At 44.7% G+C, this 22,857-nt stretch overlaps 1 protein-coding gene across 1 annotated transcript in view; it reads right to left on the reverse strand.

Moving 5' to 3' along the window:
* Nucleotides 1–22,857, reverse strand: part of LOC111954271 (1-phosphatidylinositol 4,5-bisphosphate phosphodiesterase beta-4) — a 160,125-nt gene that overhangs the window by 62,032 nt on the left and 75,236 nt on the right. The window contains 3 exon segments of the mRNA XM_023973863.3: nt 306–365; nt 1,883–1,963; nt 12,512–12,607. Coding sequence (XP_023829631.1) covers nt 306–365; nt 1,883–1,963; nt 12,512–12,595 — 225 coding nt within the window. The 5' untranslated portion in view covers nt 12,596–12,607.

The raw sequence follows: 22,857 nt of genomic DNA on the forward strand, positions 1-22,857 counted from the left end.
GGTGGTGGGAACAATGGAACAAGTGACTAACTCTCCTCTCCTCTGTTCTGTTACCTTGGCCACTTCAAGTACCACTGCCCTTAGTCACGCTACCGCCACCCCAATTATGACTTGGCCCTGTGGCTGGAACGGTAAGGTCGTGAGGGCGAGGAGATGGATGGAGAGAGTCAGAGAGGTAGAGATGGAGAGAGAGTCAGAGAGGTAGAGAGGAGTAGGTAAGGAGAGGAGTGGGTAAGAAGTTTATTTGAAAGATGGAGGGAGGACGGTAAGGACTAAGGGAGGAAACTGGGTTTTAAAGGGCTCACCCTTGGCACGGCTCCGACTCGAATACTGTTGATCAGAGAACATTCTAGAACCTGGCCCTCCTGTAGAGAGAGAGAGAAAGAGAGAGATGGAGAGAGAGAGAGAGAGAGGAGAGAGAGAGAGAGAGAGGGAGAAAAATGGATCTTGTCAATGCCAAACAAAAAAAAACACATTCCATCCCACTCCCCAAACCTCACCGAGCTTTGTCGGATTACAGTAGCATCCTGCCTGTCTGCTCCAGAAGCTCCATAGACATACGCTATGCTGGTGGCCAGATACGGCTGTTTGAAATGACATCTGCCTACATGCCCCCATGTCGCGGCGACAAATACGATAACCCAGAGAGAGACAGAGAGCGAGACAGTAATACGATCAGCGCGGAGGAATATCCTGCTTATCCTCTTACACAACGGATGAACCCCAACGGTATGACGGATAACAAAGCCCTTCCTCTCCAACCAGCATTACCGTATAACACGAGCAGCCAACCCCTCCTAATTGACAGAATCAGGCGTGTTACAGCAGGGTTGGAACAAAAGAACACCCAGGAGCTGTTGCTGAAGTGTTTGATGAACGCTAAAGGCAATTTTCAGCGAGGATTATGGGCCTCTCTCTCCTCTACGGGGAGCGTTCATTTGATGCCACCGTCTCAGAGTCACCTCGGCTAAGTCAAGTTCTGTCTCAAGCTATTCCTTCCATCCATGCGCATCGAGTTGACCGACTTGCAAGAACGTACGGTCGGAAAAGGAGACTGGTGTTGAAAAGGACCGTGCAGTCGAAACGTCTGCACGCCATAGAGACGGCATTCCAGCCTCTTGACTTTTTCCTACAGGAGCATCCTAGCGCTGAATAGCTTTCAGTCTTTCCTGTTCCCTCTCTGAGTAAAGTCCATTCTATACCATTGTCTTTCTTTTCCCTCTCTGAATAAAGTCTGGGAGAAGCTTCAGTGACGATGACTGCTCAACTCTCTGACCCAACAGAACACTCATGGAAGATTCTGGAGCGGCGCCTGAGACAGCGTTTCCCCCCCACCATCAACAAAACACCAAATGATGGAATTTCTCATGGAAGAATGGTGTCGCATCCCTCCAATAGAGTTCCAGATACTTGTAGAATCTATGCCAAGGCACATTGAAGCTGTTCTGGCGGCTCGCGGTGGCCCAACTCCTTAGTAAGTTGCTGTTTTCATTTATTTTGGCAGTAACCTGTACCCGGTCTAAGATATTAACGGCAATGAGCAGTAAGCAGTAGGCTATAATTCACCAACTACCCTCAGCTTTCACTGCTCCAGCCTTTGAAACTCAGTCAATAGTGTATTAACGGTGGTGGGAACAATGGAACAAGTGACTAACTCTCCTCTCCTCTGTTCTGTTACCTTGGCCACTTCAAGTACCACTGCCCTTAGTCACGCTACCGTCACCCCAATTATGACTCGGCCCTGGGGCTGGAACGGTAAAGTCGTGAGTGCGAGGAGATGGATGTCTCTCTCTGAATACACTCAGAACACAAAGACAGGGCACTGAGTAAGAGGATGAAAAAGAAGCCTTTTATATACACAGATCTGGCTGAGAGACTGTACCTTTCCGTCGCTCTTCCACGTGATGAAGAAGCCAAACTCGTCCACTTTGACCAGACAGCTGGGCTCAAACAGAAACGGGTCCTGCGAGAAGACAGAAGCATTTGAATTCGAGAGCCAATCAGAGGTTTTATTTGACGTGCGAGGACATTACACACCACCTCCCATTACCTAGCTAGTACACACACGACTTACGCAACAAGATAAACAGCAGCACCGATAATTCATTTTTAAAGATGTAACACACACACACACACACACACACACACACACACAGGACATAACGCTAGGACAAACACAAACACATATAAATGTGAATGTCATGAACTGTTGAATGCAAACAGTGTCTTGGTACCCCACACACCAACCAACTGCTACCTTGGTGACAGGACATACCCTGATTAACGTGGCAGGCAACACTCACTGGCCTCCTGGATATAGTTTAAAAGATCAATGATCCTGGCTAAATCTAGTCTTCTACTTCCTGTTACATGTTTACTGTGACGTTGGGAGACTTTTTAATAAACCGTTGCGTCAGAGCAAGAGTCGGAAGGTACAACTTCTTTCGAGAAATAGTTCCTAATCTACTAATTCAATCCCCTAATTCAAAGGATAGAGTTGTGGTTTATTTACGGTCTACTTAATGTGCTAAACCTCCCAGTTCCAAATCCACGAGGCGGTTATTTGTCAAACAGACAGGTTTGCTTCAGGCGCTGGGGGCAGCAGTCTGTCATCGGGCCAGACAGCGAGGCTCGTAAGGTGGGGATGGTGATAAATATAGTCCCAGGCTCTGACTGGAGGCCTCGTGTGTGCGTTTGTTGTGTGAAAGAGAGAGAGAGACCGAGAGGGAGTAAGAATGGGGTGGGCTGGCAACAGAGTAATAGCAAAGTCATTTGGATCGTCCATCCATTTGTCTGCCTGCCGCATTCTAAGTGAGCGTGCATGTGAGAGACCGAGTAGAGGGTCGTTGCAGAGCTAAAGGAAACAGTGAGTGACGCTCACACACACACTGCAGCATGTGTTATTTCAGTGAGATTATGGTAAGCCTTCAGTTCAATCAATCAATCAAATGTATTTTATAAATCCCTTTTTACATCAGCAGTTGTCACAAAGTTCTTATACAGAAACCCAGCCTAAAACCCCCAAAGAGCAAGCAATGCAGATGTAGAAGCACAGTGACTCGGGAAAACTCCCTAGAAAGGCAGGAGCCTAGGAAGAAACCTAGAGGCGCATGTGCTGCTCGACACCAGAAATATGGCTGTTAGTTCATGCATATACTGTGTCAGCGTCGTCCGGGTTAGGGGAGGGTTTGGCCGGAGTAGGCCGTCATTTTAAATAAGAATTTGTTCTTAACTGACTAGCCTTGTTAAATAAAGGTGAAATCAATCGGATCCCAGCCTTATAACTAACAGTCCTGACATTCAGTGACATTGGAAATCAACAAAAATCCAGCTTGGTGTCAACTGAGCTTCAGTTGTATTCACCTTGTAAAGATGTCTGTTATAGATAGTATCTACAATATTAGGCTGGGTACTTCTTCATTCTAAGAGGTAACCTGGCTGGGATGGCCAACCCCCCCCCCCCACCCCAACACACACTCTTTGGATGGTGTGGGGCAGAGAGTGCATGTGGGAGTCATATATTTGGCTGCAGAGATAAGAGAGGGTGACCCCTGCTTGTCTGACTCACTACTCTCATAAGTACATTCCTCTCTCAGCGTGCAGTGGAGCTCTGCTAGATGTGTGTGTGTGTGTGTCTTAAATGCAGGGCTTGACATTAACTTTTTTTTAGCCACTTATCCTTTGAACAAGTATGACTGATGTTTGACTTGTCCAAAAGCTAAAGTCACTTGTCCAAAAATAAAAAATGAAATAGTCTGTAACACCATGTTTACATCGTTGTATGATGCGAGGAACCACTTTACAAAATAAAATGCATTACTATCTTTTCTTTTTACCACAGAGAATCAGACAAAAATGTAGGCTACACTCTGCCTGTTGACTTCCTGTCTCAAAATACAACACTGCCCCTTTAAGGCTCTCCTGGAGGATGGTTGGTCACCCTTGGTAGCCTACAAAATATCAAAGAATTATAATTAGAACCAAATACTTAACCAAATAAATACCTCCAGGACTCGAAATGAAGGGCGATGGAAAAATAAGTATACGGTTCATAACAGACTCTGGGACAGTTCTGGGACTACAGATCCAAAAGCTTAAAATGTTGATTTACCTTTTATTTCTTCATATTATAAACTCAGCAATGCGCATATGGCTGTATAGGCTATTTGGGAACGTTCCAATATGCAATTAGCAAGAAAACACCATTCTCATAAAATGACATAAAACGTCCAGGTTTTAAACAATTCCATTTATGGTTAAATCGTTTAAAATGCTGAGCGTCTCTGCTCAGATTCAGGGTGGGTGATGATGTGGGTGCATAACAGACACTGTCCTCTTCACTCTCTGGTCTTTTTTGACCATTTGATCTGAAAGAGCCGCGCCTCGAGTATGTCGACAAAAATCAAGCCTTAGACGTTCATGTAAATGATCTTTCATTGTATCTGTCAAACATGACTGGCCTTTAGCCTATATTTATGTAATTAAAAGTCTCATTAAAGTTTGGCTACAGCATGCATATTAACTATACTTTGACCTTTAGGCTTTTGTATTTATGTATATGAAACATTTTTTTAAATAGTATTACAATGTTGGCTTCTCTAATCCAATGCTGATCAGAGTAATTGTTTGATATTGTGATTCTTATGTGATTTATTTTACTTGTCCATTTGGACAACTCAAACCTATATATATATATTTTTTTTTTTTTAAACTTGTCCCAGACAAGAGGACAAGTGTTACTGTCGAGCCCTGAAGTGTGTGTGCAAGTGTTTAGACTGCAGCATGGCTCCCTCCTCTAAGGAGTTCCCAATCCATCACCCTGCTCTTTAAAACACACACACACACACACACACACACACACACACACACACACACACACACACACACACACACACACACACACACACACACACACACACACACACACACACACACACACACACACACACACACACACACACACACACACACACACACACACACACACACACACACACACACACACACACACACACACACGACCGTTAACAGCAGGCCTAGGGATCCACAGTGTGCGTGTTCTCTACAGGGGACAGAGACATCCGGAATCTTTAAACGTGAGAAACAAAGCAGGGTTTCTATCAAACCTGCCATGGCCCATAGCTAGCATATATTAAAGCCCCTATAAATAAAAGCAACTATAAACGCCTGTCAAACCAAACAGACTAATGGGTTAGTATGGAATGACTCAACTATCCGCTAGACTCTGACATGATTGACTGAGTAAGTAGCCAACATGAACACACAGAACAAATCCGATCCTAGAAGTGCCTTAGCGCCTCACCAAGACGAAGGCCTGATACACACGACCTTTGAGAAGCGAGAACACTGTCCACTCTATGGGCTACTAAGAGTCCACATCGGACATACTGCTGCTGCGGCCATTTTGATTGTGAGTGTGGCTCTGAGTTTTACTCCCCATTAGCTGTCTGAGTCACTGTCTGTATGTGTGTGGAGTCAGTAATGAGGGAGGCAGAGGAAGATGATGAGACACAGCAGTGAGGAGGGTACAGAAGGGGAATACTGGAATCCTTCCTCCGATACGGGAAGCGGGATAATGGGAAATGGAGAGAGGGAAATGACTGGTCTTTGAAACCACATTGTGCGCGCGCACACACACATGTCCCTAAACTAATTAGAGCATCATCAGGGAGCAGACCGGCAATGGGTCCAGGAAATGTGTCCCCTGCACATTATTCCATCTCACTCTACCGCCATCATTAGTATTAGTGAACGAACATTGACCGTCAACGTATGTCAGTCTCATTTCCATTCGAACACTTTTATCATCATCTGTTTGCTTCTGTCTTGGCACTGATTGTCAGAGCAGTCAGTGCAGATAGATCATTGTTGGGCAACATGTCTTCTCTCCCTCCCTCTCTCGATATTTGAAGTCATTAGTAATGTAGTAAAACATCGATAGGGTTGCATATCAGGGCATTATTTTTGACGATATCTCGTATCGTATTGTTTTGACAATATTGCAATATTATTATTGCGCTAGTTGGCTGTACCTGCCCCAAATCTCCAGTATTTTTCCTTCATAGCTTGTTCTCCAGCTAGTTTTCAGCTCTTTTCTTTCCATGACTGATCAAAACTAGTTCTCATGTCTCTCTCTTGTCCCTCCGCACCAGACATACGGTGCGCAATATGTTTGGAAGATCGAATCGCAATAAAATCGCAGTATCGAATCACCAAACGGTGCATTTGCAAAGTTTTCAGACTACTTGTATTTTTCCACATTTTGTTAGGTTACAGCCTTATTCTAAAATTGATAACATTTCCGTCATCAATATACACACAACATCCCTTAATGACATAGCAAAAACAGGTTTTTAGATTTTTGGGCAAATGTATAAAAAGAAAACTGAAATATCACATTTTAATTGTATTTATTTTATTTAACTAGGCAAGTCAGTTAAGAACAAATTCTTATTTACAATGTTGGCCTACTAAAAGGCAAAAGACCTCCTGCAGGGGCAGGGGCTGGGATTAAAAAATAAATATATATATACAGTTGAAGTAGGAAGTTAGGTTGGAGTCACACTTAGAAAAAACAACAACTCGTTTTTCAACAACTCCACAAATTTCTTGTTAACAAACTATAGTTTTGGCAAGTCGGTTAGGACATCTACTTTGTGCATGACACAAGTAATGTTTCCAACAATTGTTTACAGACAGATTATTTCACTTATAATTCACTGTATCACAATTTCAGTGGGTTTACATACAGTAAGTTGACTGTGCCTTTAAACAGCTTGGAAAATTCCAGAAAATTATTTCATAGCTTTGGAAGCTTCTGATAGACATAATTGACAAAAAAGAAAGAATTGACATAATTTCAGTCAATTGGAGGTGTACCTGTGGATGTATTTCAAGGCCTACCTTCAAACTGAGTGCCTCTTTGCTTGACATCATGGGAAACCCCCCCCCAAAAATCAGCCAAGACCTCAGAAAAAAAATGTTTTGACCTCCACATGTCTGGTTCATCCTTGGGAGCAATTTCCAAACCCCTGAAGGTACCACGTTCATCTGTACAAACAATAGTACGCAAGTATAAACACCATGGGACCACGCAGCCGTCATACCGCTCAGGAAGGAGACGCGTTCTGTCTCCTAGAGATGAACGTACTTTGGTGTGAAAAGTGCAAATCAATCCCAGAACAACAGCAAAGGACCTTGTGAAGATGCTGGAGGAAACAGGTACAAAAGTATCTATATCCACAGTAAAACGAGTCCTAATATCGACATAACCTAAAAGGCTGCTCAGCAAGGTAGAAGCCACTGCTCCGAAACCACCATAAAAAAAGCCAGACTACGGTTTGCAACTGCACATGGGGACAAATATTGTACTTTTTGGAGAAATGTCCTCTGGTCTGATGAAACAAAAATATAACTGTTTGGCCATAATGACCATCATTATGTTTGAAGGAAAAACAGGGACGCTTGCAAGCCGAAGAAGCCTAATGGCAGTCAGGCTACCTCTGGCGAGCACATGGAGGGCTGTGCGGCACCCCAAAGAAATGCCTCCCCACACCATGACTGACCCACCGCCAAACCGGTCATGCTGGAGGATGTTGCAGGCAGCAGAACGTTCTCCACGGCGTCTCCAGACTGTCACGTCTGTCACATGTACTCAGTGTGAACCTGCTTTCATCTGTGAAGAGCACAGGGCGTCAGTGGCGAATTTGCCAATCTTGGTGTTCTCTGGCAAATGCCAAACGTCCTGCACGGTGTTGGGCTGTAAGCACAACCCCCACCTGTGGACCGTTCGGTCCCTCATACCACCCTCATGGAGTCTGTTTCTGACCGTTTGAGCAGAACATGCACATTTGTGGCCTGCTGGAGGTCTTTTGCAGGGCTCTGGCAGTGCTCCTCCTTGCACAAAGGCGGAGGTAGCGGTCCTGCTGCTGGTTGTTGCCCTCCTACGGCCTCCTCCACGTTCTCTGATGTACTGGCCTGTCTCCTGGTAGCGCCTCCATGCTCTGGACACTACGCTGACAGACACAGCAAACCTTCTTGCCACGCTCGCATTGATGTGCCATCCTGGATGAGCTGCACTACCTGAGCCACTGTGTGGGTTGTAGACTCCTCTCATGCTACCACTAGAGTGAAAGCACCGCCAGCATTCAAAAGTGACCAAAACATCAGCCAGGAAGCATAGGAATGAGAAGTGGTCTGTGGTCACCACCTGCAGAACCACTCCTTTATTGGGGGTGTCTTGCTAATTGCCTATATTTTCCACCTTTTGTCTATTCCATTTGCACAACAGCATGTGAAATTTAATGTCAATGCAGTGTGTGCTTCCTAAGTGGACAGTTTGATTTCACAGAAGTGTGATTGACTTGGAGTTACATTGTGTTGTTTACGTGTTCCCTTTATTTTTTTGAGCAGTGTATATATAACATATAAATATAGGACAAAACACACATCACGACAAGAGAGACAACACAACACTACATAAAGATAGACCTAAGACAACAACATAGCAAGGCAGCAACACAACACAGCATGGTAGCAACAAAACATGACAACAACATGGTAGCAAAACAAGGTTAGCAGGACAAAACATGGTACAAACATTATTGGGCACAGACAAAAGCACAAAGGGCAAGAAGGTAGAGACAACAATACATCATGCAAAGCAGCCACAACTGTCAGTAAGAGTGTCCGTGATTGAGTCTTTGAAGGAAGAGATTGAGATAAAACTGTCCAGTTTGAGTGTTTGTTGCAGCTCGTTCCAGTCGCCAGCTGCAGCGAACTGTAAAGAGGAGCGACCCAAGGATGTGTGTGCTTTGGGGACCTTTAACACAATGTGACTTGCAGAACGGGTGTTGTATGTGGAGGATGAGGAGCATTGTTGGCAAATCTGATGGCCAAATGGTAAAGAACATCTTGCCGCTCGAGAGCACCCTTACCCGCTGATCTATAAATTATGTCTCCGTAATCTAGTATGGGTAGGATGGTCATCTGAATCAGGGTTAGTTTGGCAGCTGGGGTGAAAGAGAGATTACAATAGAGGAAACCAAATCTAGATTTAACTTAAGCCTGCAGCTGTGATATGTGCTGAGAAAAGGACCGTGTACTGTCTAGCCATACTCCCAAGTACTTGTATGAGGTGACTACCTCAAGCTCTAAACCCTCAGAGGTAGTAATCCCACCTGTGGGGAGAGGGGCATTCTTCTTACCAAACCACATTACCTTTGTTTTGGATGTGTTCAGTCCCTTTACTTTGTTGAAGCACCTTCGGCAGCGTTTACAGCCTCGAGTCTTCTTGGGTATGACGCTACAAGCTTGGCACACCTGTATTTGGGGAGTTTGTCCCATTCTTCTCTGCAGATCCTCTCAAGCTCTGTCAGGTTGGATGGGGAGCGTTGCTGCACAGCTATTTTCAGGTCTCTGCAGAGATGTTCGATCGGGTTCAAGTCCGGGCTCTGGCAGGGCCACTCAAGGACATTCAGAGACTTGTCCCGAGGCCACTTCTGCATTTGTCTTGGCTGTGTGCTTAGGGTCGTTGTCCTGTTGGAAGGTGAACCTTCGCCCCAGTCTGAGAACCTGAGTAGTGCAGGTTTTCATCAAGAATCTGTCTGTACTTTGCTCCATTCATCTTTCCCTCGATCCTGACTAGTCTCCCAGTCCCTGCTGCTGAAAAACATTCCCACAGCATGATGCTGCCACCACCATGCTTCACCATAGGGATGGTGCCAGGTTCCCTCCAGACGTGATACTTGGCATTCAGGCCAAAGAGTTCAATCTTGGTTTCATCATAGTCTGAGAGTCCTTTAAGTGCCTTTTGGCAAACTCCAAGTGGGCTGTCATGTGTTCTTTACTGAGGAGTGGCTTCCGTCTGGCCACTTTACCATAAAGGCCTGATTGGTGGAGTGCTACAGAGATGGTTGTCCTTCTGGAAGGTTCTCCCATCTCCACAGAGGAACTCTGGAGCTCTGTCAGAGTGACTATGGGGTTCTTGGTCACCTCCCTGACCAAGGCCCTTCTAAAAACCTGTATTTGCTTTGTCATTATGGGTTATTGTGTGTAGATTGATGAAAATAAAACAAATATTTAATACATTTTAGAATAAGGCTGTAACATTAAAACAAAAGTGGAAAAAGTCAAGAGGTCTGAATACTTTCCAAAGGCACTGGACAAACAGAAAGGAAAAGAAAAGGAAAATCATGAGAGTCGCAGTACATATATTAATCGGCAGACAACTATTGTGATAATATCATATCGTGAGGTCCCTGGCAATTCCCAGCCATAGTGATCATGTCCTCACAGACTACTTGGTCCCCATGGAACACTTTTGAATGATTACTGAGATCGAAATTTAGTCAGGTGACACAATCAATCAATAGTTTGAAAGGGCTATTTAAAGAAATCACATGACTTCAACATTGTTTTCGAAATGACTTAGTATCACTGCCAGTCAAACGAGGCAGAGGCGAGAAGCAGAGAAGCTAGGCAACAATATGGTCCCACATCAATGACCATCTCTCCCACTCAGTGTCTGTCTGTGCGTCATATGGTTGTGTTGGATACAACAAAGACGGACGTCACTTCAATACAGACAGACCATGCTGAGTATCAAACTGTTAATAGCCATTCCTCTCACGTTGGAATTAGTATGCACTGCCCCGTCTTCACCGTCTGTTGCGCTGCGGGGTTTAAGTGAGCCGAGAGCGGACTCTGGAAGAATCCTTCCTGCTTAGCATATTTAAGCGTGTGTGTGTGTGTGTCTGTGTGTGTGGGCGAGGCGCGTCTGCCATGTTAATCAACACAGACGTCCCCTGCAGGCCTTCTATTAGACAGCCTGAGCATCAGCTATTATAACACACACACACACACACACACAGCTAACTCCAATGTAGACTACTACCAGCTCGTCTATAATTATGTTGTTCTTTAAATCATAATAAGGTTCATCACTGTTTTCTGAGCATCGAGTCGAGGTTTGGCCTTTTCAAAGGCTGGCTAATGATCGCTTTTGTTGACTGTGATTAGATTAAAGTGAGAGATAAGGAAGCCAACCAGCGCCACCGTGGTCAGTTGCTTGACACCATTTCACATGTGAGATGTAAAGCAACCCACTCCGAAATGACCTACATCTCATAACACTGCCCACAAACACATCGATCAGTAGCGTTGCTTGCCAGCTAATGTTATTCATTCTATTTCTATTCTACACTTGTAGCCTATCGGCCAATACCCGTAGTTAGCCATGCTACGCTAGCTCTGTGGTTTATTGCGAGTTGGATATGAGTTGGTTGACAACTCGACCAGAAATGTAATGGCGTTCTCACGCGTTCTCCCAGTGGGTATTCATTAAATGTAACGGAGGTCACACATCAAGATCAAACAACTGTGATCTTGCCTTTTTAACCTCTCCTAACAAACTTGAAATCGAGATGTTAAAAATGGGTGAACGAACAGCTTGTCGGCTATGAACTAGATTCACCAGTAGCTTGGCAGAGATTCACTATAGCTCTCCACCCAGCCACCCCGTCTCCCAAAAGTCCTAGCAGGGTAGAGGGCCCATAGCTAGTAGAAGCACAGAAATACACACTAAGTTAATACACAGGGGAGTGTATTCCAAAGTAACCAGGCTGTTCTAGTTCCAAGGCTCAGTTAAAGATGCCCTTTGATGTTAGTGATGACGTTGTTTTCCCTCTGTGTTTATCCATGGAGGGATCCTCCTCACTGAAGACTGCATTAAAGGGATTCCTGATCGCTATCTCAACGTGTGTGTGTGTGTGTGTGTGCGCGCGCGCGTGGAACGCCCAGTCCTAGATTTGCCATCCCCCAGCTAACTGGCCTGATTGAGTTAGAGAGGGGAAACGTGGGAGGGAGGACACAGGGAGGGAGGACACACACACACACAAACTATTACACACACACACACACTGTCAGACTTTTGGTCGCCATGACAAAGTTGGCTAATGTGGTGGATCAATGTGGTGACTCTGTAGCTCTGATGACTAACACAATGAGTTATTATGACATAATGGGGATAGCCCTACTTGTGTGTGTGTGTGTGTGTGTGTGTGTGTGTGTGTGTGTGTGTGTGTGTGTGTGTGTGTGTGTGTGTGTGTGTGTGTGTGTGTGTGTGGCCTAACACAATGATTTATAAACGCCATGAAGAAGATGGCCTTACTCATGTGTGTGTGTGTGTGTGTGTGTGTCTTAATGTCCCACGAGAGGACTGTCATTAGGGTAGGGTGGGCCACTGACCCCCATACACACAGAGCTACAAGCCATAGATATAGAGTTTCAGGCTAACCTTGTTTGAGATGCACTTATTCTGAGAGCACCCAAAGTACAGAGACAACTACATTCTAGTTAGTTATCATTTGAATATGATGATTAATGTCAAGTTGTCAACATGGAGGATAGGCTGGAGGACAAGTTGGCAGTTGGCAATCTGTGGCAATGTTTTTTTAAATTAAAGTACTGTATGTTTGAGTTTGCTTCTCACCTCGTCAAACCTGTCGAAGGAAGCTCCTTCCTGCATGAAGCCAGGCAGGTGCTTCTGCCAATTAAACTCATAGGACTTAGTCATGGCTGCTCACACCTGGAGGGAGGGGGAGGAGGACGGGTGTAGAGAGGGATAGAGAGAAAGAGAGAGAGACATTGTGTTAAGACAGGTGGGCCACATGTCTCCTGGGCTGTGGAAATAAGTATGACTTATGCACTATCAAATTGCCTTTCTATGTAGTACTGGGAAAAACCTGACTCGGTCATAATGATGACTACAATCAATCCATCACACAGACATACACTACCCCTGAGTCTACACACGTGTTGTTTTACCTCAGAGAGAACGACGCCAACGGTCTCAAGACGCCGCTTCATGTTGTATTATTATCGATACCGGCTTACAGAAATAGTCAACGATGACGTCCAACCTGAGAACGTCGGCCTGCGTATGTGAGTCTGTGTGTGTGTGTGTGAGAGCCTGAGAATGTGTGTGTGTGTGTGTATATGTGTGTGGTGTGTTGCCCCCTAACACATTGAACTCTTCCCAGACCTCTTCCCATCTATGAATGAACACTTTGTAACGCCGGTCACTGCATCAGTAATGATGGCCATATTCAGATCAGACAGCAGACTCCAGACTCCGCCAAATATGTATTTTCAGAAGGGCTGCGGTACGTAGGATACAGAGCCTTCAGAAAGTATTCACACCCCTCGACTTTTCCACACTTTCATGTGTTACAGCCTGGATTTAAAATGGATTCAACGGAGACGTTTTGTTAATGGCCTACACACAATACCCCATAATGTCAAAGTGGAATTATGTTTTTTTGAAAATATTTACAAATTAATAAAAATTGAAAAGCTGAAATGTCTTGAGCCAATAAGTACTCAACCCCGTTATGGCAAGCCTAAATAACTCCAGGAGAAAGAAATTGTTTAAAAAAGTCACATAATAAGTTGTATGGACTCACTCTGTGTGTAACAATAGTGTTTAACATTAGTTTTGAGTGACTACCTCATCTCTGTAGCCCACACATACAACTATCTGTAAGGTCCCTCAGTCGAGCAGGGAATTTCTAACACAGATTCAACCACAAAGACCAGGAAGGTTTTCAAATGCCTTGCAAAGAAGGGCACCTATTGGTAGATGGGTAAAAAAAATATGACATTGAATATCCCTTTGAGCATGGTGTAGTTATTAATTACACTTCGGATGGTGTATCAATACACCCAGTCACTACAAAGATACAGGCGTCCTTCCTACCTCAGTTGCCGGAGAGGAAGGAAACTGCTCATGGATTTCACCAAGAGGCCAATGGTGACTTTAAAACAGTTACAGAGCTTAATGGCTGTGATAGGATAAAACTGCGGATGGATCAACAACATCGTAGTTACTCCACAATACTAACCTAATTGACAGAGTAAAAAGAAGGAAGCCTGTACAGAATACAAATATTCCAAAATATGCATCTCTTTTGCATCAAGTCACTAAAGTAATACAGCAAAAAATGTGGCAAAGCAATTCACTTTTTGTCATCCTGAATACAAAGTGTTATGTTTGAGGTAAATCTGAAACAACACATTACGGAGTACCACTCTTAATATGTTCAAGAATAGTGGTGGCTGCATCATGTTATGGGTATGCTTGTAATAGTAAGGACTGGGGAGTATTTCAGGATAAAAATAATTTAAAAGAATGGAGCTGAGCACAGTCTGCTTTTCTACCAGACACTACGAGATGAATTCACCTTTCAGCAGGACAATAACCTAAAACACAAGGTCAAATCCACACTTCAGTTGCTTACCAAGAAGACAATGAATGTTCCTGAGTGGTGGAGTTACAGCACCCACTGTCACCATCACCCACTTACCCCAAGGCAGCTCAACTTACCCTGTCCCCGTGCTCAACTTACCCTGTCCCCGTGCTCAACTTACCCTGTCCCTATGCCATAAAAGTGCCAAGAGACCACTTGTTTTGGACAAGCTATGTCTCAAAACTGTTATGTTTGCACAAATTCTGATTATTTTACTACCAAACACCTACTACCACACACCTACTACCATCTACTACCACCTATACCACACACCTACTACCACAGATCTACTATCACACACATACTACCACCTATACCAAACACCTACTACCACCACCACACACCTACTACCACCACCACACACCTACTACCACCTACTACCAAACACCTACTATCACACACACATAGTACCACAGACCTACTACCACACACCTACTACCACCACCACACACCTACTACCACCTACATAGTACCACAGACCTACTACCACACACCTACTACCACCACCACACACCTACTACCACACACATAGTACCACACACCTACTACCACACACCTACTACCAAACACCTACTATCACACACACATAGTACCACAGACCTACTACCACACACCTACAACCACCTACTACCACACACATACTACCCCCTACTACCACACATCTACTACCCCTACTACCACACCTACTACCATCTACTACCACACACACATACTACCACCTTATACCACACACCATCAAACACCTACTACCAAACACCTACATACTACCCCCTACTACCACACCACCTACTACCACACACCTACTACCACACACCTACTACCACACACCTACTACCACACACCTACTACCACACCCCTACTACCACACCTGTGTTGTGTTCAGTAATCCCAAAACTGGAGAAAGCAACCTAGTAAAACAATGGACAGTTTGGCAATTGAATCAAACTCGCGTTGCAGTAATTTGTAGTCGAGGTAGTGGGTGTTTTGATGTGGAGCATGTTGCTGTGTACTTAACATCAAACACAGAACACACAAGCATGCGCACACACACACACACACACAGCCACTCTCCTTTCCGAATTCTGTCATGCACAGCTGGCTCTCTCCGTCTACCCCCCTTCTCTCATCTCCCTCTCCCTCGTTCTGTCACTCTGCCTTTCTGTCTCATCAACATCCGGCTTCCCTCTTTGCCTCCTAGAGAGAAAAACAGACACTGCAGTTATTCTGTGATCTGTATCTGTACCATCTACACGCACACGCACACGCCAACTGTATCCTTTATCAAAAGTACACAGCACTTCTTATAGAAACAGACTCAACATGCACACACTGTCACTGAGAGACAGCACCATAGTGCCTTCAGAAAGTACTCATACCCCTTGACTTATTCCATATTTTGTTGTGTTACAGCCTCAATTCAAAATTGATTTAACATATTTTCTTTCTCACCAAAGTGAAAACATTTATTTACATTTTTTGGGGCAAATGTATTTGGCATGTTTTGGAATATTTTTTATTATGTCCTTCTTTTCACTCTGTCATTTAGGTTAGTATTGTGGAGTAACTACAATGTTGTTGATCCATCCTCAGTGTTCTCCTATCACAGCCATTCAACTCTGTAGCTGTTTTAAAGTCACCACTGGCCTCTTGGTGAAATCCCTGAGGGGTTTCCTTCTTCTCCGACAACTGAGTTAGGAAGGACATCTGAATCTTTGTAGTGACTGGGTGTATTGATACACCATCCAAAGTGTAATGAATAACTCCACCATGTTCAAAGGGATATTTAATTTCTGCTTTTTTTTTACCCATCTACCAATAGGTGCCCTTCTTTGGCATGGTAAACACTATTATTGCACACAGAGTGAGTCCATACAACTTATTATGTGACTTGTTAAGCACATTTGTACTCCTGAACTTATTTACGATTGCGAAAAAAAATTCAAAAAACATAATTCCACTTTGAAATTATGGGGTATTGTGTGCAGGCCAGTGACACCAAATCTCTATTGAATCCATTTTAAATTCAGGCTGTGACACAAGAAAATGTGGAAAAAGTCAAGGGGTGTGAATACTTTCTGAAGGCACTGTAGACCAACGTTTAATTCATGGAATGGCGGTGTGGTATATTGTATATCTTAAATGTATGCCTACATTCAGATACAGATCTCTCTGTTCAATATCAGTTACGCACCTCTCTGATTCAGAGAGGGTTGGGTTAAATGCGGAAGGCACATTTCAGTTGAAGGCATTCAGTTGTACAACTGACTAGGTATCCCCCGTTCCCCTTTCCCTTCCCCTTCTATACCAGTTGTCTGGGACAAGGATGTTGTTTCAATGTACCAATTCATAGGCAAGTTCTCTGCATTTGATGCTACTAAGCCTATGAAACCGGTCCGCAAAGCTCAAGACTCCATGTCATTGGATGAGACCTTGTGTTCCTCTGCTACTCTATCATAGTCTCTCTTTCGCACGGGCACATGTTCCTTTTCAGTGTCGTTCGGTCTATATTATTTATCCCTTGCTGCTGGATTTCTTTCCTTCAAATGGACTTCATTCCCTTCTCTCACTTCCTTTGATGCTCTTTCAAGAACCTCACGGGGGGCTGATCGTTTTACATTTGTATACGCAGGGTGAGACGACGTCGGCTACGTAAACAATACAAAATGCACTCTCTTGAGTTCAGATGCATATCATGCAACAACAAAAAAACGGACAACATGTAATTCATCATTTGTATGGGGTATGGTGGTCATTCCTTCAAGTTACCCCGAGGCAAACATTTTGACTATCTTAGCCCACACAGCTACAAGAATGCACATTCGTGCTAGGTTTAGGACCTCATAGTGGCTTATAGAGATCCCAACTGATGTACTAACACTGATCACACTTTATTAGTGTAGTAGGAGGAACAACCATGTCTACTAGCACTCACAGGAGAGAGAGAGCGAGAGAGCGAGAGAGCGAGAGAGCGAGAGAGCGAGAGAGCGAGAGAGAGAGCGAGAGAGAGAGATTGAAGGTGGGCCACGCCCATCAAACACATCCGTCTACCATCTGTGATGTTCTACCAGGGGACCATAATGACAGATGCACACATCTTACCGGGGGACTATATTGACAGTTGCACACTTCCAGTTGCGATCTGATGCTCCAGGCCAGCCGCACAGCCAAGGACAACGCTGAATATTCATCAAGGATTATAACAAGCTGAATATCTATCAGAAAAGACTGAAAATGACTGAATATTCCATTTAAAATACACCAAGCCTTAAAAAATACATATCCAATGTTGTGGCTGGGCTTTCTGCATAACCCTCCTAGCTATATTCTAGACTATTTATTGCAAGAAGTGAATTCAAAAGGTGTTGCTACTCACTTTAATATGACTGGTTTTTTTTGGGACCCGGCACTCTTAAGGTACTGGTACTCAAACAGCAGAAAATTAGAGATACCTGTTCTCTGCATCAGTCAACCACGGACTATTCCAAACCAACATCCTCTACTCCATATAACAACAATCCCCCCCCACCATCCATCCGCACGTTCTCCTCCTAAACACGTGAGCTGTAGAACAGAGCGCCCTGGCAGTGCCAACCCCTGGCGAACCCCTGCTTGGTGAACTCTGACAGTGAGATAATTATGTTAGATAACTCCCCTGTCCCACAGGCTGGGGGCTCCCCTGTCACTAGGCACAGTCTAATACGGCTGCTAGGGTAACACCCAGCGGAACACTCCTCACCTCATAAACCCAAATTAACTGCCCGGTGACGAGCCAACGGGGCACTGCAGCACCGGGGTGGCACGGGGACATGGAAACTAGGAGGGAATAACTAAACAGGGCTACCTAGGACGGAAGGTATCCTAGAGGTTAGAAAAGCTGGCCAAGTGGTGGCATGAGGGGTGGCACGAGGACGGCGATGAGGATGCCACACACCAGCCTGACCTAACTGGTGAGGAGCACTCTTACACAGAGGTGGCACAGGGTACAGCTGGCACACAGAGGTGGCATGGGGACATGAGGTCAGGGAAACCTCATACCTGCCTGGCCCAACTGAAGTAGGATAGCCTAACGAATGCCTTCAAACTGTCCAGGAGACACGAGGTGAAGACTGACCAAAGTCATCGCTGACGGAAAGCACAGCAAATCCGAAAAACACTCAAACGACATCTGATTGAAGTGCGTGAAGTGACTCCTTTTTCACTCTGATATTTTATCCTGCACCTTTACTTAGCCTAATGGTCAATTTGCAGCAAAACACAATGTGAGGACACAAGGTACAATAAAAAGATAAAAGGTTGCTTTGTAATCAAACAGCATCCGGTGGCATTTTGGGTGAAACCGCAAAACGAACGAAGGCGGTGTCGATGCTCTTGAATAAAAGATGAGAAGAGACGAGAGACAAGGCCATGAAGAACAGAAGGGACAAAAATAGCATTTGAGAAAAGATTGAAGGAGATTGAAAGTAAACAAGGTCGTTTAATATGGAAAATAAAAGCCTTTAGTTTAGCTCTGACCAGGTCCTGACAGTCCCAATCCATCACTGGCAGCTTAGTCTGATTACAACCAGACTGAGGTTCAAATACTAGTTGAAACCATTTCCCGATACTTCAGCTTGGCTTTATTGAGCTTGCCCGGAGCAACGGACAAATATAACGGTCGCAAAAGTGCAAACCCAGCCTACCTGGCACTCCAGGCAGGCTAAAGAAAACACTCAAAAGTGTTTGAAAGATTTCTAATAGCACATGAACCCAGGTCTGATTCCTCAGCACAATGAGAACGGTGACCCCTCCTGACCCTGATCCTCAACCCACTAACACCCTGACCCCTGATCTCTGACCCTATCCTGTGTCTGCTTATCGTCTTTATGTTCAGTAGATCTATTATGTTTGAAGTGTTATTTCGTTGTGTTGACGTCTACGAGTCCCAATTGCCCTATGGTACACCGTTCCAGTCTCCTATTCACACACCGAGGCTGCGTTTACACAGGCAGCCCAATTCTGATCTTTTGCCAATAACGTTTCAGGCATAATGCCAATCTGATCCAATAAAGACCAACATCTACAAAGTAATAACTCAAGTCTAAAACAATACGTCAAGTCAATAACTCACGTTCAAACTCATGTGTCTGGACCACATTTCCCAGCCTGTCAATTGAACCTACAGACATGATTGGACATGTAAATAACCCAGTAGCCAATCAGAATGCATAGACACGGGCAAGGTCAAACAACAAATGGTGGTAAATAATTCAAAGGTAATGCTAGAGTCAACAGCAACAATCAGCATTTAATATGATGCATTAGAGTTCAGGGGCAGGGCAACCCCAAACAGCAGTAAATCAATCAACAGCTATGACCTATGACCTATTGTTACCTACATGCACCGCTGACCAAACCTAAACTGCTGGTTAAATCATCAGGGGTCACAAAATGACCCCGTACTACTGAGCCAGGCAGAGCTATACTGTGCTGGCCTGGTTACACATCCACCACCATAGCTACTGGAACCAGGCTGTAAAAGACAACGTGATAACACGTCAAACGTCTATAATACGTCAGTACGTAGAAACGCAACTGAAGAGTCATAGAAAAACACCTAATAGGAGACTATTCTCTGTGAAAGGAGCTTGCAGCCAGGGTTGGCAATTTAGAAACTTTGTCGCTATATTTAGTGAGTTTTCAGAGCCCTCCCTTATGAAAAAAAGATTGCAGTCAGAGTGCAGTATAACTACAGCAGGCTGCAAATACTGTGTCCGAAATAAATAAAACACATTTTTTACTGCAGTTGCAACGCAGTATAACTGCAGTTCAACTGCAGTACACTGCAGTTATTACGCGATCGCTGCGTACAAAATACCACAGTCGACTGCAGCTACTGCACTTTTACTGCAATCTGGTTCTGTAAGGGCTCCAGTGACTTTTATTGGTAAAAGAGGCTAGCGGCAAATTCAGCTACTTTTCAGGCTGTCTTTGCAGAGTTTTGACAAAGAGAGTTTCTATGGCTTTGATATCATTTAGCGACTTTTCCCACTCAGCTATGCTGCAAACGAGATTGGGAGAAGCTGTCTGTGCAACAGAAGCCACGGCAACGCTGCACACACAGGCAGAGAAGCACAAGGGGAGGGGTTGTGTGGCGGGAGAGGGAGCGAAAACGCAGCGAGGCAAATTGGTGCTGGGATGTCGTCGTGGCAATGGCAAAACGTCATCTAGTGACGAATCAAGGAGCCAGCCAATAGTGAAAAATGTGTTGGCAACACTGCTTGCAGCTTTTAATGGTAACATCTTTGACTAACCATGTTTTCTCTGGGAAATATTTGATTAATAAGACTAAGATATTAGCATAGCACGATAGTCTATCCTATATCATAAGACAGATGCATCCAATAAGACTGTATACCAATAACTACCAGGTACTAGGCTACCTCGCCGAGCTGGATGACACTGTCTTAGATCGGAATCAATAAAACGGATCGAACAACACTCAAATAGACTTTCAGAAACATGTTGCACATCAGAGAGAGAGAGAGAGAGAGACAGAGCGAGACAGAGACAGAGAGACCGAGACAGAGACAGCCAGGGAGGCAGAGAGAGAGAGAGAGAGAGGGGCAGAGAGAGAGAGAGACAGAGAGACAGAGACAGACAGAGAGAGACAGAGAGAGAGACAGAGACAGAGAGACAGAGAAACAGAGAGACAGAGACAGAGAGACAAAGAGACAAAGAGCGATATAGGTAAATCAAATCAAATCACATTTTACTTGTCATAAGCGCCCGAATACAACAGGTGTTACCGTGAAATGCTTACTTACGAGCCTTTTCCCAACAATGCAGAGTTAAAAAGCAAGGAACATTTGCAACTAAAGGAAATAGTGACACAATAAAACAATAAGATTATATACCAGGAGTACTAGTACCAAGTCAATGTGCAGGGGTACGAGGTAGTGGTGGTAATATGTACATGTACGTATGGGTAAAAGTGACTCGGCAATCAATATAGAGAAACAGAGTAGCAGCAGAGTATGTGAAGAGTGTGAAAGAGTGTGAAAGTGTGTCTATGTGTGAGTGGGTGTGTGTGGCGTCAATATGCATGTGTGTGTGTGTGTGTGTTAGAGTGTCAGTGTAAGTATTTGTGAGTGTGTGGGTTGAGTCCAGTGAGCGTGCGTAGAGCCGGTGCAAGTCAGCGCATATAAAAAAGGGGATCAATGTAAATAGTCCGGGTGGCCATTTGATTAACTGTTCAGGAGTCATATGGCTTGTGGGTAGAAGCTGTGGGTAGAAGTGGGTAGAAGAGAGAACAGTCTATGACTTGGGTGGCTGGATTCTTTGACCATTTTTAGGGCCTTCCTCTGACACCGCCTGGTACAGATCTCCTGGATAACAGGGAGCTTGGCCCCAGTGATGTACAGGTAAAGATGTGCCTTTGGGCCCGTGATAGTCCCCATCTCTCTCTTGACGTGAACAGCCTACCCAACCCATTGGAGAGCAGAGCGAAGCAGAGAGAACTATGTCGTACGGACATTTGTCAATTTTGATTAACAGATCCGCTAGTCTGACAGAAGCTCAGCTTAAAGAAAGCAGATCAAGGCTGGCTGATGACAGGGCATCCACTGGGGACAACCGGACACACACAATACAAAATGCTGCTTTCTCCCATCTACACAACCCCCCAAAAAATGAATATTTCTGAGGAGACATTCTCTTTAAGTAATTACAAAAGCAGAAATCCAGGGCTCCAAGACCACTGCACCACACTACCCTGACATCCTCTCAACAGCATACAGATGACCGTGGCTGCGTTCCAAATGACACCCTATTCCCTGTGGAGTGGACGACTTCAATAGTAGACCACTATATAGGCCATACGGTGCCATTCGTGACACAGCCCATCTCTCGAAGGTTTTTCCGGGCTGGCTACATCTGCAACGTGCTGCAGCAGCTCTCCCACTCTCTGCAACAGCCTCAATACAATCTTCCATTATAACGATCCAACCTCACCCTCTGACTGAGGCCTGGTCAAAAGCAGTGAACTCAGCCAGGACCCCAAGTCATTTCAGGTCACAGAGCACTTCTTCTGCTGAAATACCGTTTACGAGGCTGCACAGAAAACCAATCACATTTCATTGCAGTAGCATGTCCCACAGCCGTACAGCTGACTGCAACAATACCGCATATTTTGAAGGATGGATTATGCAGTAACATTCTACAATATAATCATACCAGTTTTGCTCGCAGTAAAATTACACACACACACACACACACACAACATTACCAAGTGTTCTTCTGAATTCCACCTGGAGCTTCCACCTGCCTACACTGACACAATGTTCTACACAGAGGTGTTTAATGATTTAGAACCCCTCCCCTGGCTACCTACACACACACACAAACAGACACACACCTCCCTGATCCGGGTCCTGCTCCCTCCTGTGTCTCTCACTGTTCTATCACTGTTCCCCTGAGATCTGGCACGGGAGGTTTGTGTGTGTATGTATGTGTGTGTGTGTGTGTGTGTGTGTGTGTGTGTGTGTGTGTGTGT

This window comes from Salvelinus sp. IW2-2015, linkage group LG28 (assembly GCF_002910315.2).
Source record: "Salvelinus sp. IW2-2015 linkage group LG28, ASM291031v2, whole genome shotgun sequence".
NCBI lineage: Eukaryota > Metazoa > Chordata > Actinopteri > Salmoniformes > Salmonidae > Salvelinus > Salvelinus sp. IW2-2015.